Source organism: Cryptomeria japonica, chromosome 3 (assembly GCF_030272615.1).
Source record: "Cryptomeria japonica chromosome 3, Sugi_1.0, whole genome shotgun sequence".
NCBI classification, from domain to species: domain Eukaryota; kingdom Viridiplantae; phylum Streptophyta; class Pinopsida; order Cupressales; family Cupressaceae; genus Cryptomeria; species Cryptomeria japonica.
Genome location: NC_081407.1, coordinates 392406216 through 392422375, shown reverse-complemented (window position 1 = coordinate 392422375; position 16160 = coordinate 392406216). Strand labels below are relative to the sequence as shown.

Genomic DNA, 16160 nt, shown 5'->3' with positions numbered 1-16160 from the left:
TTTGATATTCACCTGAGGGATTTAATGGCTATCTATCCACAACCTTGGTCTGATGCATGGTTGAATAATTCCTCTAGACATTCTCTACGTACCCTATCATTCCTATGGTGTACACTGTAATTTTTCAGTATTTACAAAAATATTTTCTCCCCAAAAAGTAAATTTATTACCACTCTGCATCTGATATGCATGCTATTAAACAATAAAAATCAAAAGTAGTGAGAAACTCAGATATCACATGATTGGAGACTTATTTATTTGGACAGATGAGAAAAAGAGAATCAAATAAAAAAAAATTCTTTATATTATTTCATTTGTATTGAATTTATCAGACCTTACTGTTATACAATATACACTTTATACCAATCATTTTAAATTTAGTATGCACCTGAAAACTCTGATTCATATTAATTTGATAATCATTACTTAACCGGGGTATGCATTTAAATGTTCGAGTGAACGTTCAGAGAACCTCTTGCTCTGATAAATACTTTATTTGATATTCCTTAACAATTATACTTTCACTAGCAGATAATTAACTTCATGTTGCAAACAAACTCGATCAATCTTGGAACAGCTGGCACCTGATAACATTAAGATCATGCAGCAAGCAGCTTCTGAATGTCCTTCTGTATCAAGATGATTGCTTATTATTAACTGATAAACTTAGAGATGGTCTGAATTAAAAATAAAATGAAATATTGCTTAACAGTTTGACATCCCTTTTTATTCATCAAGCCAAGAAGCCAACTGTTAAGAGAGTATGCTGACCTCAATTTGAAATGGAGAAGTTGTTGGAGGATATCTCTCGACAACCTCCCCACTCCTGTCTATCAAGAATTTCTCGAAGTTCCACTTTATAAGTTCACCTAAAAATCCGCCCTTACTTGATTTCAAAAACTTGTAAACTGGAGTTGTATTTGGGCCATTCACGTCAACCTGAAAATAGTAGTTTATCAAATCCATGATAAACTCATAAAAGAAGAACATGAAAGTGATATAGCCAAGACCCTGGTAAAACCATCATAGATTCTATCGTAATGATACCTTGTCAAATATGGGGAATTCTGCTTTGAAACGGGTGCATGCAAACTCCTTTATCTCTGTGTTCTTACCAGGCTCTTGCCCTCCAAATTGATTGCAAGGAAATGCTAAGATTTCAAACCCTGCATATCATAATTTCCCAATCATTTCTATGCAGTGAAATATTTTGTACAATATCTCAGCAAATTATCTTCTATACTTGTTTCCTTACAACCAACAATTGTAACCAAAACTTTATTTTCCTGCTAAAGATATAACTAATGGTAAGTTTATTTTATTGTACTAAATTCTGCTGCGAAACCTGGCTCTTCTGTGTGTAATGCCCCCACCTTAAAAAGAATAATAATAATATAAAATAATTAAATAAAGCACTTAAATTTAAAAGGGAAGTTACCTACAATTTCATTAAGTGATGAAGTTATAACAAACTAGAATTAAATTGAAGTTTAATTTTATTAAAAATCAAGGGACATTATGAAGAGTTATGTCTATGAGGAAATGAAGATATATAAGAAAAATCAAGAGGGAGAAGGAAAAATCCTTGAATATATTTTATATATCTAATTATTACTCCTTTGGGAGCATGGACTGTGGTTCAGCAATCTGACGATTAAACACCTCAAGATCTGAAATTAGAGGATGAAAACCCCCTAATTTCTATTGCTAAGTGAGTGAACAAAAACTCTTGATTTAGTCAGATTTGGAGACAATTTAACGACATTTTAGTGAAGATAGATCACTGCATATTTGAGATAATTAACAACAGATACAAAGGATAAGTTCCCTATTTTCCAAAATATATTCTAGAATCTAAATATTATATCTAAATTAAGATAAACTATTAAAACTGCAGTTTCTGAAGTTGATATCATATTTATAATTAATTGTGCTGCTATAATTGTGAGTTAGATTTTATTATTTAAAAGGAAAATTAAAGGGGGCATTACATTTTGACTCATGAAAAGAGAGATTTGTGACAATGACAGCAATGAATCTTTGAAGGAAACAGAAAGAACATTTAGGAAATGAATTTCAAAGTAAATATAAAATAAGGATTTGGGAGGAAAGCACAAGGAGACATTTTTGACAATTTGGCAATGACAGAATTGTCATATTTAGTAATCCCACAGTATCATTATTACAAATACTGGTATCACCTTGCATAAATCCTAGAAAGAGATTGTCCAGATATGGTAGCTTTTAGAGTGCATACAGATTTATAAAGCTTAAATTACACCAAAATTTTAGAGTTGCACAGGCTTGTATTCTTACGTATTTAAATAGACCTTCTGTTTTAAGAAAATAATTTAATTCTCAAGGTAACTTTAACCTACTAAATATCTTATGCTCTTCCGACTACTGCATTTTCCTGTCTAGTCACTATTATGTTTTTCATCCAACAGGACATGTGACAAAATAACTCTAATCATTATCTTGCTCAAAACAGGCACATTCACCCAGCAAAGTGTCGCGGCTTGATAAAACTTAAATCACACCAATATTTTAGAGTTGCATAGACTTGTATTCTTATGTATTTAGATAGACGTTCTGTTTTAAGGAAATTATTTAGTTCTCAAGGTAACTTTAAACTACTAAAACTTGTACATAGCTAAAATATATATTGTCTTAGTTTAGTTATATTGTACAATCGGCAAGTATAGCTGCAACATGTCAGTTAACTAAAATAGTTTTGGGTACTTGTCGATGGTTGGCAAATCTTTGGTACTGCACTGTTGGAAAGAGTTCTTGATCCCAATTTTGTATAAAGAGCATTGATAAATAAAAGAAAATTGTTATACTCTCATTAATTGTATTATTTCATTATGTTCTTACATAATTCAATCCTACAATCCTAAATGTATTTATTGAATTGCATATCAATAATAAATATCTTGCTCATAGTTTTCTAATGTAACTCATAATAAAAAAATGGCCTCTGCCTCTCTGAATCTGCGTATACTTCGTGCGAATGGCTTCCCTCCAAGACCACATGCCCATCGTGTGAATGGCATCTCTCAGAATCTGCGAATGAATCGTGTGAATGGCCTCCCTTCAAGATCAGATGCCCATCAATGGTGGGAAAAAACAGGGTGGGATTCTAGAAAGATCAGGTACAGCTTTAGAGCTCCTGGGGGGGCTTCTGGAAAGCTCAGGAACAGCTTTCGTGCTCCCTTTCATTCTGAACAGGCATCTGTTTGACCCAATAGTTTCAGAGCACTAACTCAGCTTGGGCTCCAGGTGGCAACAGGTTCAAATCATATTCCACTCAAGAACTTCAACCATTCCAAGAGAGGCACGGTAGGGCACAAAAAGGGTTATCCGAACCTGAAAATGCCGGATCCTTTGAATCTGAGGACGCCGCGAGACACAAGGAAAATGCCCCCCTCCTCTCTTTGCTTGGAGAATCGGAAAGTTGAACTTGGCCTGACGTGGGATCCCAATCACAGAAAGGAGCTGGAGACTGAAATGAACCTGAAAATGCCAGATCCTCTGAATCTGAGGACGTCGCGAGAGATAAGGAAAATGCCCTCCTCCACTCTTTGCTTGGAGAATCGGAAAGTTGAACTCGGTCCGACAAGGGATCCCAACCACAGAAAGGAGCTGGAGACCTCTTGGCTTCAGACACGCTCTTCGGTATGGAAAAAGAAGGGTCCGGGCTCCAAGCACTCTGTTATGCCTTCGGATGCCATCAACCCCTCCATTGGTCTTCTAAAAGAAAGAGCCCTTTTTGCTAAATGGTGCGGTATTGGTAGCAATACTCAGGAAATTATCGCTTGGTGGCAGCAGTCGTTCCCTGGTATGGTCTCTGTGCGTTTGCTTCAGAATGACTTCTTTCTTATACAATGCATAGATTCCAACTTAAAAAGCAGCATTCTCCATGGTAGTCCTATCTTTTATCTAGGATCAACCTTTCATTTTTTAGATTGGAAACCTGGTTTCGACCCCTTTGCATATAGAATCAGAAGATCCCCTATGTGGCTCAGTTTGGTTGGCCTTCTAAAAGATTCCAAACTAGAATCTTAACCAATCTGCTGATTTTGTTTCAATTTTTTACTTTGACCAGCAATGGAATTTGTTGGTTTTGTTTTGGTTTTTTGATGTTTTTTCTTTATTTTTTTGTGTTTTTTTGACTTTGAATGAATTTTGAATGCGGAATACAAGACAAAAATGAATGAAATATAATTCCAGAATTCTGAATTTAATAACACCAAATATAAAAACAAATCTTTGAAGGATTCTCTACCAAGAAGGATAAATAGCATACCAGGAAGCCCCACGCCTAACCTGGAATGAAGGGTTTTATTGATATTTAGCAAAATAATGATGTCCAAAGCCAGGCCTCCAATGAGGTTTATTTGCTCTAAAAATAATTATCAAAAACAAATCTTGCACAAATGGCTAAGACTACTGCTGATTCCCTCAGGCCCCCAGGAGAATTCACTAAAATTGGTCAAATTTCCCCACTGATTTGCTCATATCTCTCTCCAAAGTTGAGATAAGCCTGAAAGAATGATTTATTTCTTTCTTCCTAATGCTGACAATGAATTTTATACAAAAAACCAGCTGCAAAACCCTCTTAATTTATTTTCTATGAATTCCCAGGCAAGCTAAAGAGTGTACGGCTGGGCTGGGAGGAGTATGGCTGGCCATAAACTGCAATAATTTCACCAAATTGAGTCCTCTACCTGCTCAAATCTGATTCTAATGTCCAATAGTTGCTGTAGCTGTCAAAATTCCTCTGATTAAGACCCTTGTTGGTCAACTAAATGCATTCCCAACACTCCAAATTGATAGAATATGAAAGGGTTTTTGTCCTTCCACTTAGAAATGGAGGTCTTCGTCTCCAATTCCACACCAGACACCTACAAAATACATTGCAGACCTGCAAGAAAGTATTTCTTCTCAAAAATCCTCAATCATAATGCTCCAAAATGAACCCCAATGCCTTCTTTTATGCTCTTTGCCCTAAATCGATCCCTTTTGTGGGGAATCTTTTCCCCTTCATGAGTTCGATTTGCTTGAGGGTCAGCCCTTCATTAAAAATGGCCCACCTTTTAAAAAGACTTTATCACCTAGGGAAGAGTGCAAGGTGATATTTTTTAAAGTCTTAATTAATTAACTTTTTCTATTTATAGAAAAAGTGACTTTATAACATTATATTATAAAATCTCAATATAAAAGCTAACCAAAGCAAAGAATTGACTAAGTATGGGTCCCCTTTGGCTAACCAATCATCCCCTACTCCATGAATTTGCTTGCGGAAATGGTAAAAGGCAAATCGATGCAATTGAATAGCAACTAAAGAAGTGGGGACATTACAGCTTCCCTCAGAGTTTTGGTGTGCGGAAGCCCATCTGAAAAATTGGGGATGCCTTGGGTTCCCTCCTAGGAATAGAAGAGGATTTTCTTAATGGCCTTCAAGGGGATGTTGCTAATATATATGTAGACATAGATCTGGATTTAGGCTTTTATGGGGAGTTAGAAATTGTTTCTGAGGTGGGCAGATGGAAACGGAAAGTTCAAAGATTGACGAGTAGGTATCCAGGAAATTGTTTACTAAGGAACCAAATCTGCTCAGGTACCTCAATGAATGGTGCTTCGGGCTCTCTCTTTCAAGTGCAATGTATGACTAGGCCTATAGCTCCTCAAATGGAAGTGCCTAACTTGCGGAGGGACCCTGGAAAGGATGTCATTGTGGAAACTGAAGCCCCTAATCACTCTAAGTTGGTCCCCAAGGATCCATCTCAGGCCCATAGCCCCATTATGTCTGAAGATCTTGTCTCTCCTCCAGGTTTTCATAACAAGATGAATAGGAAAAAGAGGAAGCTTCCTAAAAAGGGGTTTAATAAACTCTTCCCAGTCAAATCTAAAAAGTTGTCAAGGAAAACAAAAAGAGCCCAGAAAACTAAAGTTGGCATTCTGAAATCCAAGAATTGTTCCTCAACTCAAGCTCTCTCAGAACTTCTCTCTGAAGCAGAAATTTTAAGAGGATATTATTCAAGAGATGAAGGTCTCTAAGGAAGCCAACAATCCTTTGGAGGAGGATTGTTCTGCTAATGAAGATAACTACCTTTTGTCTACTCCCTTTGCATCTCCCAATCCCAGGCAGCTTGACCTCTCGCTTGAGCCTCCTCATTCCTTGGATGCTTCTCCCAACCCGCCTTTTGTTTCTCCTGACTATGGTGTTGCTTCAAATATTTAGTCATTGCTTAACAATTATTTAGAAGATGATGAAGATCCTGAGAAGGTTATGAAAACACCCCTTGCAGCCTTGTATTCCAAGGTAAGAAAGTTAGGGATCAAACAACTTTTTGATAGTAATCCAAAACCTGACTTCGGCATTGCTTCTCCTAAGAGAGGAAGAAAATCTCTCAATGAGCACATATCTTTGGATGGAGCAGCTGAGGGCCAAGTGAAAATCACAGATATTCTTAAAGTAAGGAAGGGTAACCCCCTTCCTAAACAGAAATGAAAATCTTATCCTGGAATGTTAAGGCCCCTAACAAGAGTTGCTTGATCAAAAGGAAACTCCTTTTGATTAATGCTACAAGAAACCAAGCTTGACTCCCATCAAGTAGCTTCCTTTACCAGCCATTTCAATTTTTTTAAACATGAATCAATTCAAGCAGAGGGTGCCTCGGGGGGTTTGCTTATCCTTTGGAAGCCATCTGTAGTGCAAATTGAAAGACTTGCCTCAAACAAGCATTGGCTATTGGTAGAAGCTAAATTCCTCGATCCCAAATTTTCCTTTCTTTTGATTAATGTTTATGGTCCAATGTCCTCTTCTCTAAAATGGGCCTTGTGGTTGGATTTGAATAGCATCATTGCCCGTCATCAAGGAGCAAATCTTTTATTGGAGGGGATTTCAATGCTATCAAAAGCATGTCTAATAAGAGAGGGGCTATTCTCAGACTTGGCAGATCCCAGCAGTATTTCAATGACTGGATTGATCGGAATGGGCTGCTTGAGGTGGAATTTGGGGAGGACAAATTCACTTGGAATAATAGAAGGTTAGGGTTTAGCAATATTGCAGAGAAGATTGATCGATTTTTCTGGCAAGGTGACTTCTCCAATCTCCATTTCTCTCTTGATTGCAAAATTCTTGCATGTTCAGGCTCAGACCATTATCCTCTGTTGCTGAGCTTTCTAGCTCCTTTACTAGCTAAACCTCCTTTCAGATTTGAGAATATGTGGATGTTGGATCCTAACTTTCTTCTCTTATTGATAAATGGTGGAAGGAGGCAACCTTCGAGGGGTCCAAATTATTTTGTTTTGTTTCCAAGCTGAAATACATTAAGAGGAAACTCCTTCAATGGAATGCTAATCATTCCAAAGACATCTTTGCAGTCAAAAAACTTATAGAATCCCAACTCGAGAAATTGAATGAAAAATTCATCCAAGATGGTATGACCCAGACAGAGTTTTTGAGAGAGAAAGAACTGCTAGCGGAATATGAAGATATCTTATCCAAAGAGGAAATCTTCTGGAAGCAGAAATCAAGGGAAAATTGGTTGCAAGCCAGGGATAGAAACACGAAATTCTTCCACAATGTCACCAAACAGAGGTCCCTTAATAGAATTGATAAGATTCAGGTATTAGGAAACCAGATTATTGAGGATTCCCCTCAATCATCTTAATAATGTGGAAGGATCTAACCTTGGAGATCAAAATAGATTCCTCTCAATCATCCCTAAAGTCATCACTAGCAATCAGAACCGAAGACTAAATGAAAGATTTACAATGGAAGAAGTATCTTTGGCCCTTAGTCACCTCCCTTTTGACAAAGCCCCTGGCCCGGATGGGTTCCCTTCGAGTTTTTTTTAAGAAATGTTGGCATATCCTTGGAGAAGATCTAGTAGAGGCACTCGAATCAGCAAGGCTTTCGGGTCATATATTGAAGGAAATTAATAACACCTTCATAACCCTCATTCCTAAAAAGGAGAAAGCGATTAAGTTGGGAGACTTTAGGCCGATTTCTCTATGCAATACAGTTAACAAAATCCTCTCCAAAGTGCTTACCAACAGGCTTAAACCCCTTATGGATAGTATTATTTCTAAAGAGCAAACAGGCGTCGTTCTAGGCAGATGAATTTTAGATGGGGTAATTGTTGCTCAAGAAGCAATACACACCCTTCAAAATACTAACAAACCGGGGATGATAATCAAGCTAGACATTGCTAAGGCTTATGATAATGTGGATTGGAGATTTCTTTGCAAGGTCATGCAGGCCTTTGGTTTCAACAAGCAGTGATTCAATTCGATTTTTTAATGTATTTCTACCCCGAGGTTCTCCATTCTCATTAATGGTAAGCCACAGGGATACTTTCCCTCCTCCAAAGGTATTAGACAAGGAGATCCCCTTTCCCCATTCCTTTTCATAATAATGGTGGAGGCTTTAGGTAGGACTATCAAAGAGATGCATATGAAAGGCTTGATAAAAGGCATCCAAATAGCATCAAACTTCTCAGCAACACATCAACAATTTGTTGATGACAATCTTTTGCTAGGGGAGGCCAATTCAAGGGAAGCTTCTCATTTTCCAAAAAAAATTATCTTCCTATGGCAAGGCTTCAGGTCAAGTGGTTAATGCAGAGAAGTCGGAAATATATATTTTTTCCACCTCCCCCACCTCGGAAATGAGAATCATGAATATCTTTAAATGCAAGAAAGGAAAACTCCCTTGCACCTATCTTGGAATCCCAATAGATAGAAGTCTGCGTAATTCTAAGCTTTAGGATCCTTTAAAATCTAAGCTGGAGCAGAGCACCATCTCTTGGAAAGGCAAATGGTTGTCTTGGGTGGGCAGACTGGTTATGTTGCAGGCAGTCATTTCAGTCCTTCCCATATATCTTCTTCCTTACCTTGCCCTCATTGCAGGTATGAACTCCTTTCTTATTCAAAAAAAGAGGAATTTTTTTTGGCAAAGCTCGAAAGATAGGCATAGAATTGCTCTTATAGCCTGGGATAAAATTTGCAAGCCTAAGAATTTGGGTGGCCTGGGCATCAAAAATCAACACTTGCATAACAAGCTCTAGGAGCTGAGCTAGTGTGGAAGATAATTAAAGATCCTTCAGCAAGATGGGTCAGACTAATGCATGCAAAATATATGGAGGCGAGTCCTTCCTCCAATTTTATGAGAATGAATAATCTTCCCAAAGGGTCAAGAATTTGGAACTTCATTACCAAATGTAAAAGCCTATAGTGACTAATTACATATCCTGGGATGTTCATGATGGCTCCTCTTGTTTATTCTGGGAGGATTCATGGGGAGGCTACCCGAGTATTGATAGCCAACTTGATATCCAAACCACAAGAGCTTGGCTAACACACAATTCGGGATTTTTAATTAAGGACTATGTTGTTTTCTCAACTAATGCCCCCATGGGATGGTATTGGAAAAGTTTTGAGGGGCTTCCCCTCCCCACACACGAAGTTGACCAACTCAAAGGTATCTTAAAAAACAGGCAATTGGTCCTTTAGAAATGGCCAAGACTCCCTTATTTGGACTTTTTCCAAATCAGGCCAGTATACAGCGAAGGATGGATACAATCTTCTTACTAGCCAAATGGAACCGTATGACCGCCAAATTAATCCTAAACTCTTTTGGAGTAGCAGGCTCATTCCAAAGGCTGGGGTGTTTGCTTGGCTTGCCACTAGAAAGAAAATTCTAAAAGCAGAAAAATTTAAGAAAATGGGTTTTGAAGGTCCTTCAAGATGTGTACTATGCAAGGCTCATGAGGAAACAATAGACCATCTCCTTCTCAATTGCCCTTTCTCGACCAGGTGCTCAAGGTGGCTTTGTGCTAAACTAGGTTGGATTACTGCCCTTCCCAATGATATTGTTTCAATCTTTCAAGGATGGCCAGTTAGACCCAAGGATGGAACTCTAAGTCCTTTATGAGAAGTCAGCCCTTCCAATTTAATTTGGGAGATATGGAAAGAGCGCAACAGAAGAATTTTTGATAATAAGGCCTTATTGTCAATTGTAAACTGGCTTTATTCCCTAACCTTAACAAGGAATTTACTGATTGGGATAGTAGGATTAGACTTCGATGGAATGGGATCAAAATTCCTCCATGTACAGGCAAAAATAAGGCTGAGGACAAAAGCAATGCTGTTTGGCTCCCGCCTAGAGCTGGCTGGTTATATCTCAACTTCAATGGTGCTTCAAGAGGTAACCTGAGCCCCTCTGGAATTGGACGTGCTATCAAGGATCATGAGGGTTCGTTCATAGGCAAGATAGACCTCCCAATTCCTCCAAACACAAATAATGTAGCAAAGTTTAAAGCTATTTTGACTGGTCTCACTGAGTGTTCTAGGAGAGGTGTCAAGAATATTGAAATTGAAGGGGACTCTTTACTGGTGATCAATGCAGTTAGATCGGGGAAAACTCCCAATTGGCGTCTTCAAGCAATTTTGGATAGGATTCTACAACTTTTGAATGCTTTTGATAATTTTTCGTGCAGACACATATATAGAGAAGCTAATTTAGAGGCAGATTTGCTCTCAAAAACTACGGCCGCAGGGGATTCTTTAAGTTGGTGGGCACATGGTTTTGATATGGGACAGATGGCCTAATCATATTACTTCCTACATTCCGCTCAATCTTGGTTTAATTAGCCAACCTATCCAGCTGACGACTTATGTCGGTCATGCCTTCGTGCGCATTCATTTAATCTAGTATTGCTCTTTTTCATATACTTTTGGTTGGCGGCATCTTTGTCTCAAGCGGAGAATTGTTTTAAAATTTTATGGCTTCTTTGGTCTACCTGGCATCTGATGTGGCGTTCTCCTATCTGTTTTGCCTCCTATCTTTTCATGCCTTCATTTCTTGTATTTTCCTAGTTTTCCTCTATAACTCTCCTTCCTCTTGATTCGTGTCGTCCTTGGTGCTCTATCTTTAGCGGTTTCCTTTTAAGTTTTTAGTGCTTTTGCCTTATCAGGAGATTTGATCTCTCCCTCCTTCCATGGCTTTAAGCTAGGGCCCCCTTCTAGTGGGCTTTTCCACCAAATTAGCAAGTGGTACTTTTTTGACTGTTCTAGAGATTTCTTGGTTTAAATTATAATTGGCAGGCCAACGCTCCTCTCCACCGGTTCGTGCATTTAAGGCTTCCTTACCGTATCAGCTGGCAAGTTGTGTTCGCATTTTGAGTTTGTTGGTATTTTGCATCAAGATTGCATTAATGATATGTTGTCATTGATGTCAACTGAACCGGTAAATGGTATTCATGTTATTGCTGAAGATGTTGTAAGATGTCATGTGATTTGTGGAAGATGTTGTAAACCTGTATGTTAAGTTTGTGAGTTGAACCGGTGTAAAGGGTTAAACCTTTCTATGTAATGTAACCGGTAAACCCTATCAGCTGAAAAACCCTAACCGACCAAGTTTGATGGTTTATTATCTGATAAGCGGTAATGATGGAGACAGGTGTGATCATTTGATTAAGGAGATATTCAAATTGTTTTGGCGCGTTTGTTCTTGTCTAGGGAAGGAGCAAAGTGGATTGCATCTAATGCACAGCGCATGATGAGTTACAAAGTCCAATAGAGCGGTGATCATGGAACGATTGGAATTGTCTTGAAGAATGTGAAGAGATTGTCATGATTTCTAACGGTCAAGATTGTACCGACTTGTTTGTAATCTCGATGATGAGAATTAGGTTTTTGTTGTGTTACCGACCTAATTGATTTCTATTTAAGGTCGATGAAGTTGTTGTAAAGGTTGTTGGCAAGGTTGGTAGAAAACCTGTTGAGCGTGTAGTCGCCAAACCGGTGAATGGATCTGCACTTTGAGTGAAGGCAGACTGAAGGTTATAGAAGGATCTGATCAAGCAAAAGTAGTGCTATTCAGACAGATCAACAAAACTGTTGTTTTCTAACAATTACAGCAGAAGTTAAATCCCTTAATCGGGTAAGCTCTAACGAGCTTGGTTACTCATTAAATCCTCTAACAAGGTGGTCCATTAGCATGGATTCTTAAATCCTCAAGCGAGGTTAGTCCTAACAGGGTATTGTGCTTCTGACAAGGCATATTTGTAAAATCCCTTAATCGGGTGATTCCTAACGGGAATTAGTTCTTAACCGGACTTATTGTAAAGCTCTAACAGGCTTTGGCTCCTAACAGGGCGAACTTCGAAATAGTTCAGATAGCTATCCTTGTGAGTCTCATCTCACCATGGTTTTTACCTATTTGGGTTTTCCACGTATAAACATTTGTGTCAAGTAGTGAATGCTTTTGTGGTTGTGATCTTATTTGTTGATTTGGTTAATCTCTGATAAGGCATGTTAAGTAGAAGCATTGAGAGACGAATATATTGAGTTATGATTAAGCATTGTTGATATTCACAAGATTGAAGTTGTTTACTGTTAAAGTTGTCATAACAGTTAAACCGGTTGATGTCAAGTATTCTTATGAATATTGATCTTGACTGAGATATGATTACTTTGTTTGACTGAGGTTGAGTTTGGGAACTTTGTATCAATTTTTCAGTATACCGATTCACCCCCCCCCCCCCCTCTCAGTATTCTACCGGATACTTATTCTTTCATCATACCATCAAGGTGTGCGTGGCAGGCTTCAAATCTCCCACCTCTTCACGACAGCCGAAACAGGCGGTGCAATCTTCCCTCTGTCAAGGAATGTATCTTAGAATGAGATTGCTTGAGCGACCCAAGACTCTCGGCATTTAATTCCCCTCATTGCTCGATTGGATTTTCTCTTCAATTAATTTTTTTTTATGATGGGTGTTATATCGAGCACAATTGAAGCTTTCCTTGCAAGTTTACTTTCTTTGCTTCTCTTCATATCTAATCTTCCATCTAAAGCTTCTAGTCTCTTTGAAAACAAACAGATTTTTCCTTTTGCTTTGCTCGAAATGGCCTCATTGTCAATGGAGATGATCGTTGTGAAGCTTCATACGGACTCGATTTTCTTCTTTGGTGTAGACACCCCCATCTCTCTTTCAAGTCCCTTCCGCCAATGCAGTTTCAAAGAAATCTCCGACCTCGGGATCAAGAGACTGCTTCACACTATTAACTCTCTGGTCATCTTGGCTACGAAGATGATATTGGGGCAAGGCCATCTCGACGGGTCTGAATATTACAGGGACAAAACGCAGATATCCTCGAGGTTTGTGGCCTCGGTTCTTGATGCAGGGTTTTCAAAGGCAATCACCTCTTCCCTTGCGGAGAAATTGTTTGAGCCAGAGCTCTTGGGTGGGTTAGATAAGGTCCTATATTATGCACTGTCGGGTTCTACTGTACCTAGGCCTTCCGATGTCTCTGCAAAACACAAATATGGGGAATCGATCAACTTCTTTCCCCTAATTCTGGACCTTAAGGGTGAGGCATTGAGAAAACATAGATAGAATGTAAGGGAAGCAGTTGAGTTCCTTAGGTGGAGAGTTCTCAACCACCAACCAAAGAATCTCATGAGGGAGCAACTGTTTAAGGAATATGCTGCTAGCAATGGTTTCATTCCTCCCCTGGAGCCAAATGATCCGGTAATCCTACCTGGCCAACCCTAGCCAGCTATCCAGCCTATTTCAGAGAGTGGGGGAAGTGGAAGTCCAATTCGTGGTAGGGGCTGAGCAGGTTCTCGTGGACGTCGCAGGGGTGGTGGTCGTCTATGGGGTAGGGGTCGTGGCAAGGGTCGAGGCTGTGGAGTGGTTTCAAGCTCAAGATCAAGTTCCACTAGCTCTCCCTCTTCTTCTGCATAGCGTATGGGAGAATTTGCGAAATTCTGTTATTTTTGTTAATATTTTGCAGGGGTGGTGGTCGTCTATGGGGTAGGGGTCGTTGCAAGGGTCGAGGTCGTTGCAAGGGTCGAGGTCGTGCAGTGGTTTCAAGCTCAAGCTCAAGTTCCACTAGCTCTCCCTCTTCTTCTGCATATCGTATGGGAGAATTTGCGAAATTTTGTTATTTTTGTTAATATTTTGCTTTTAAGTTGCTATTACTCTGCAGTCCATACTCTGAAATGTTTTAAAATGCTCTCTCTGGTAAAGGGTCGATTCCAGTATGGCCCCTTTATCATTTTGTTAATATGGACATATTCGGTTACTTGCCTTCTATAAATATTTTATTGAGCTATAAAACAAAATTGGCTCTTGCTCATTGAGCATCAACATGAGACCAATACAAGCTACTTATGAGCAAGAGTCACTACTTACAATTTCACTTTTAGTTTTATTTAGAAACCACCTCCATATTAGAAACCAACTATGGAAGACCAAAATTCACAACTTAGAATTCCACTTTTAGATGTCCCTATGGAAAATTGAACTTGGGTCTCCACAATTAAAGCCCAATGTTTTAACCAATAAAGCTCAACCCCTTGGACAATCCTACATGTATAATTCTATTTCCTTTATTAATTGTACATCTGTAGAAGTTAACCAAAATCCAATGCACTTCTGACTAATGCATCTCCTTGTCACATCCTCAGAGTTGGTGTTTATGTTTTTCCATCCAACAACTCTTTTGGCTGTCAGGATGGTACAGAGTTGCTAAGCTTGCCAAGATCTTTCTCTGGTTGCGAAGATAACGATTTTTGGAGCATTCTTTCATGACTTACTATTTTTAGTAAGTAGCAGTTTGGGGCATTCTATTTTTGACAGTCCTGGATTTGGTCCTGTCCCAGCACAATTCAGTGATCCTCATTGCTCAGCCTCATCTAGATTCCGTTAATAATCAATACTGGAACTATAAGTAATTTAATTAAATATTATTCCTTCTCCTAAGGTTATTATTTAATTATTTTATTACTTATTGATGCTATGGGAAATTGTGCAAAATATGATATTTTTCCTAAGTCATGCCTGGGCGATTTATTTGGAGATTAAAAGGAGACTTCATTCTTTATATTTTCAAAAAAGTTTTTAATGCCAAAATTCGTGGCCCCTCTCCTAGGTGTGATTTTGACTTAGGAAAGTGGGTGCCACTTGGGGTCCACCATGAAATGAAATGCAATAGAAATGAGGCGATATTGGGAGATAGTTTCATTTGAATTTCAGATTGGAAAAGCTATATAAAGTATAAACAGAGGTTGGGCTCCTCATTTGGGCATCCAGAGAAAATGTATCGTTATGCTGTCGGAATGACTCCAGACATTCTTCGAGGCTGAATACCTCCTAGATCCTTCCTTCCGGTTTCGAGTGTGAGACATCACTCCTAGCTGTGGTGCGTAGATGTGAGATTTTTGGTGATTTTTGGGTGTGTTGGTGAAGATTTGTGTGCTGCTGGTTTTTTGGTGTTGCTGGTTGGTGCCGACTGAAAGTGTATTTTGCTCGTAGTTGCCTGTGTGTTGAATGCATCATTCTAGGTGAGGACTCGTTGGAAGCGTACCGGAGAGACGATAAGTCTCCTATATTGGCGTGGCATTTTGAGAACTCTCCAATTTTTAGTTGCAAATCGAACTATTCAGCAAAAACGCCATTTCCAAAATTGCATTGGGATGTGTGCATTGTTGTTGGTGCTCTTTAGTTGCAGTTTCGAGGTATTGTTTTGATTGCTTATGTCATATGCTTCATTTGCTTCTAATTTGGCATGATTCTATGGGGTTTTGAGAGAGTTACAAGCAATTTAGTGGGTTTCAGGATGGCTGGTTCTGCGTTTCCCATGTATCTGATTTCAGAACAGCAAGTAGTATTCTTGGTTAGAATGTGTTAGTGAATTCTTAAGAGATGTACTTCACTCTATCTTCTTTCACATTTCTATTATTTTAAGAATTGTCTCAGTAGTACTGACCAAATCATTCTATGCTGCATTTCCCGCTGAACAAGTGGAAGAGGATGGCTTAGCCGCATGTATGTTTTGTAATTCAGTTTGTCCTCCCACTGAGCAAGTTGTTGAGTGATATTGTCCCCTTGCTGAGATATGCGGTTGAGTGATACTTTTATTTAAAAAGTCCTCCCGCTACATAAGCGGTTGAGTGATTTGGTTCTGCTATGCTTTTATGCCTTGGCTGGTTTACCGCCAAGTTAGTGTTCTTCATCCCACTGAAAAGTGGAAGGGGCTGGCTTGTCGCCCAGTTTTGTAATTGCATTATAATATATAGTGGATTAGTGAGCTAACGAACCCCTTGACACCGTATGCTCTCACCTTCCCACATTGGGCTC

The 16160-nt window shown here is 38.9% G+C and overlaps 1 protein-coding gene across 1 annotated transcript in view; it reads right to left on the bottom strand.

Annotated features, from left to right (window-relative positions):
- Positions 1 to 286: 286 nt before the first annotated feature.
- Positions 287 to 16160, bottom strand: part of LOC131047893 (probable phospholipid hydroperoxide glutathione peroxidase) — a 57822-nt gene continuing 41948 nt past the window's right edge. Inside the window, exons 4-6 of the mRNA XM_057981705.2 lie at positions 1048 to 1166; positions 772 to 939; positions 287 to 629 (exon numbers count right to left, since the gene is read on the bottom strand). Coding sequence (XP_057837688.1) covers positions 600 to 629; positions 772 to 939; positions 1048 to 1166 — 317 coding nt within the window. The 3' untranslated portion in view covers positions 287 to 599. The remainder of the gene's footprint in view (positions 630 to 771; positions 940 to 1047; positions 1167 to 16160) is intronic.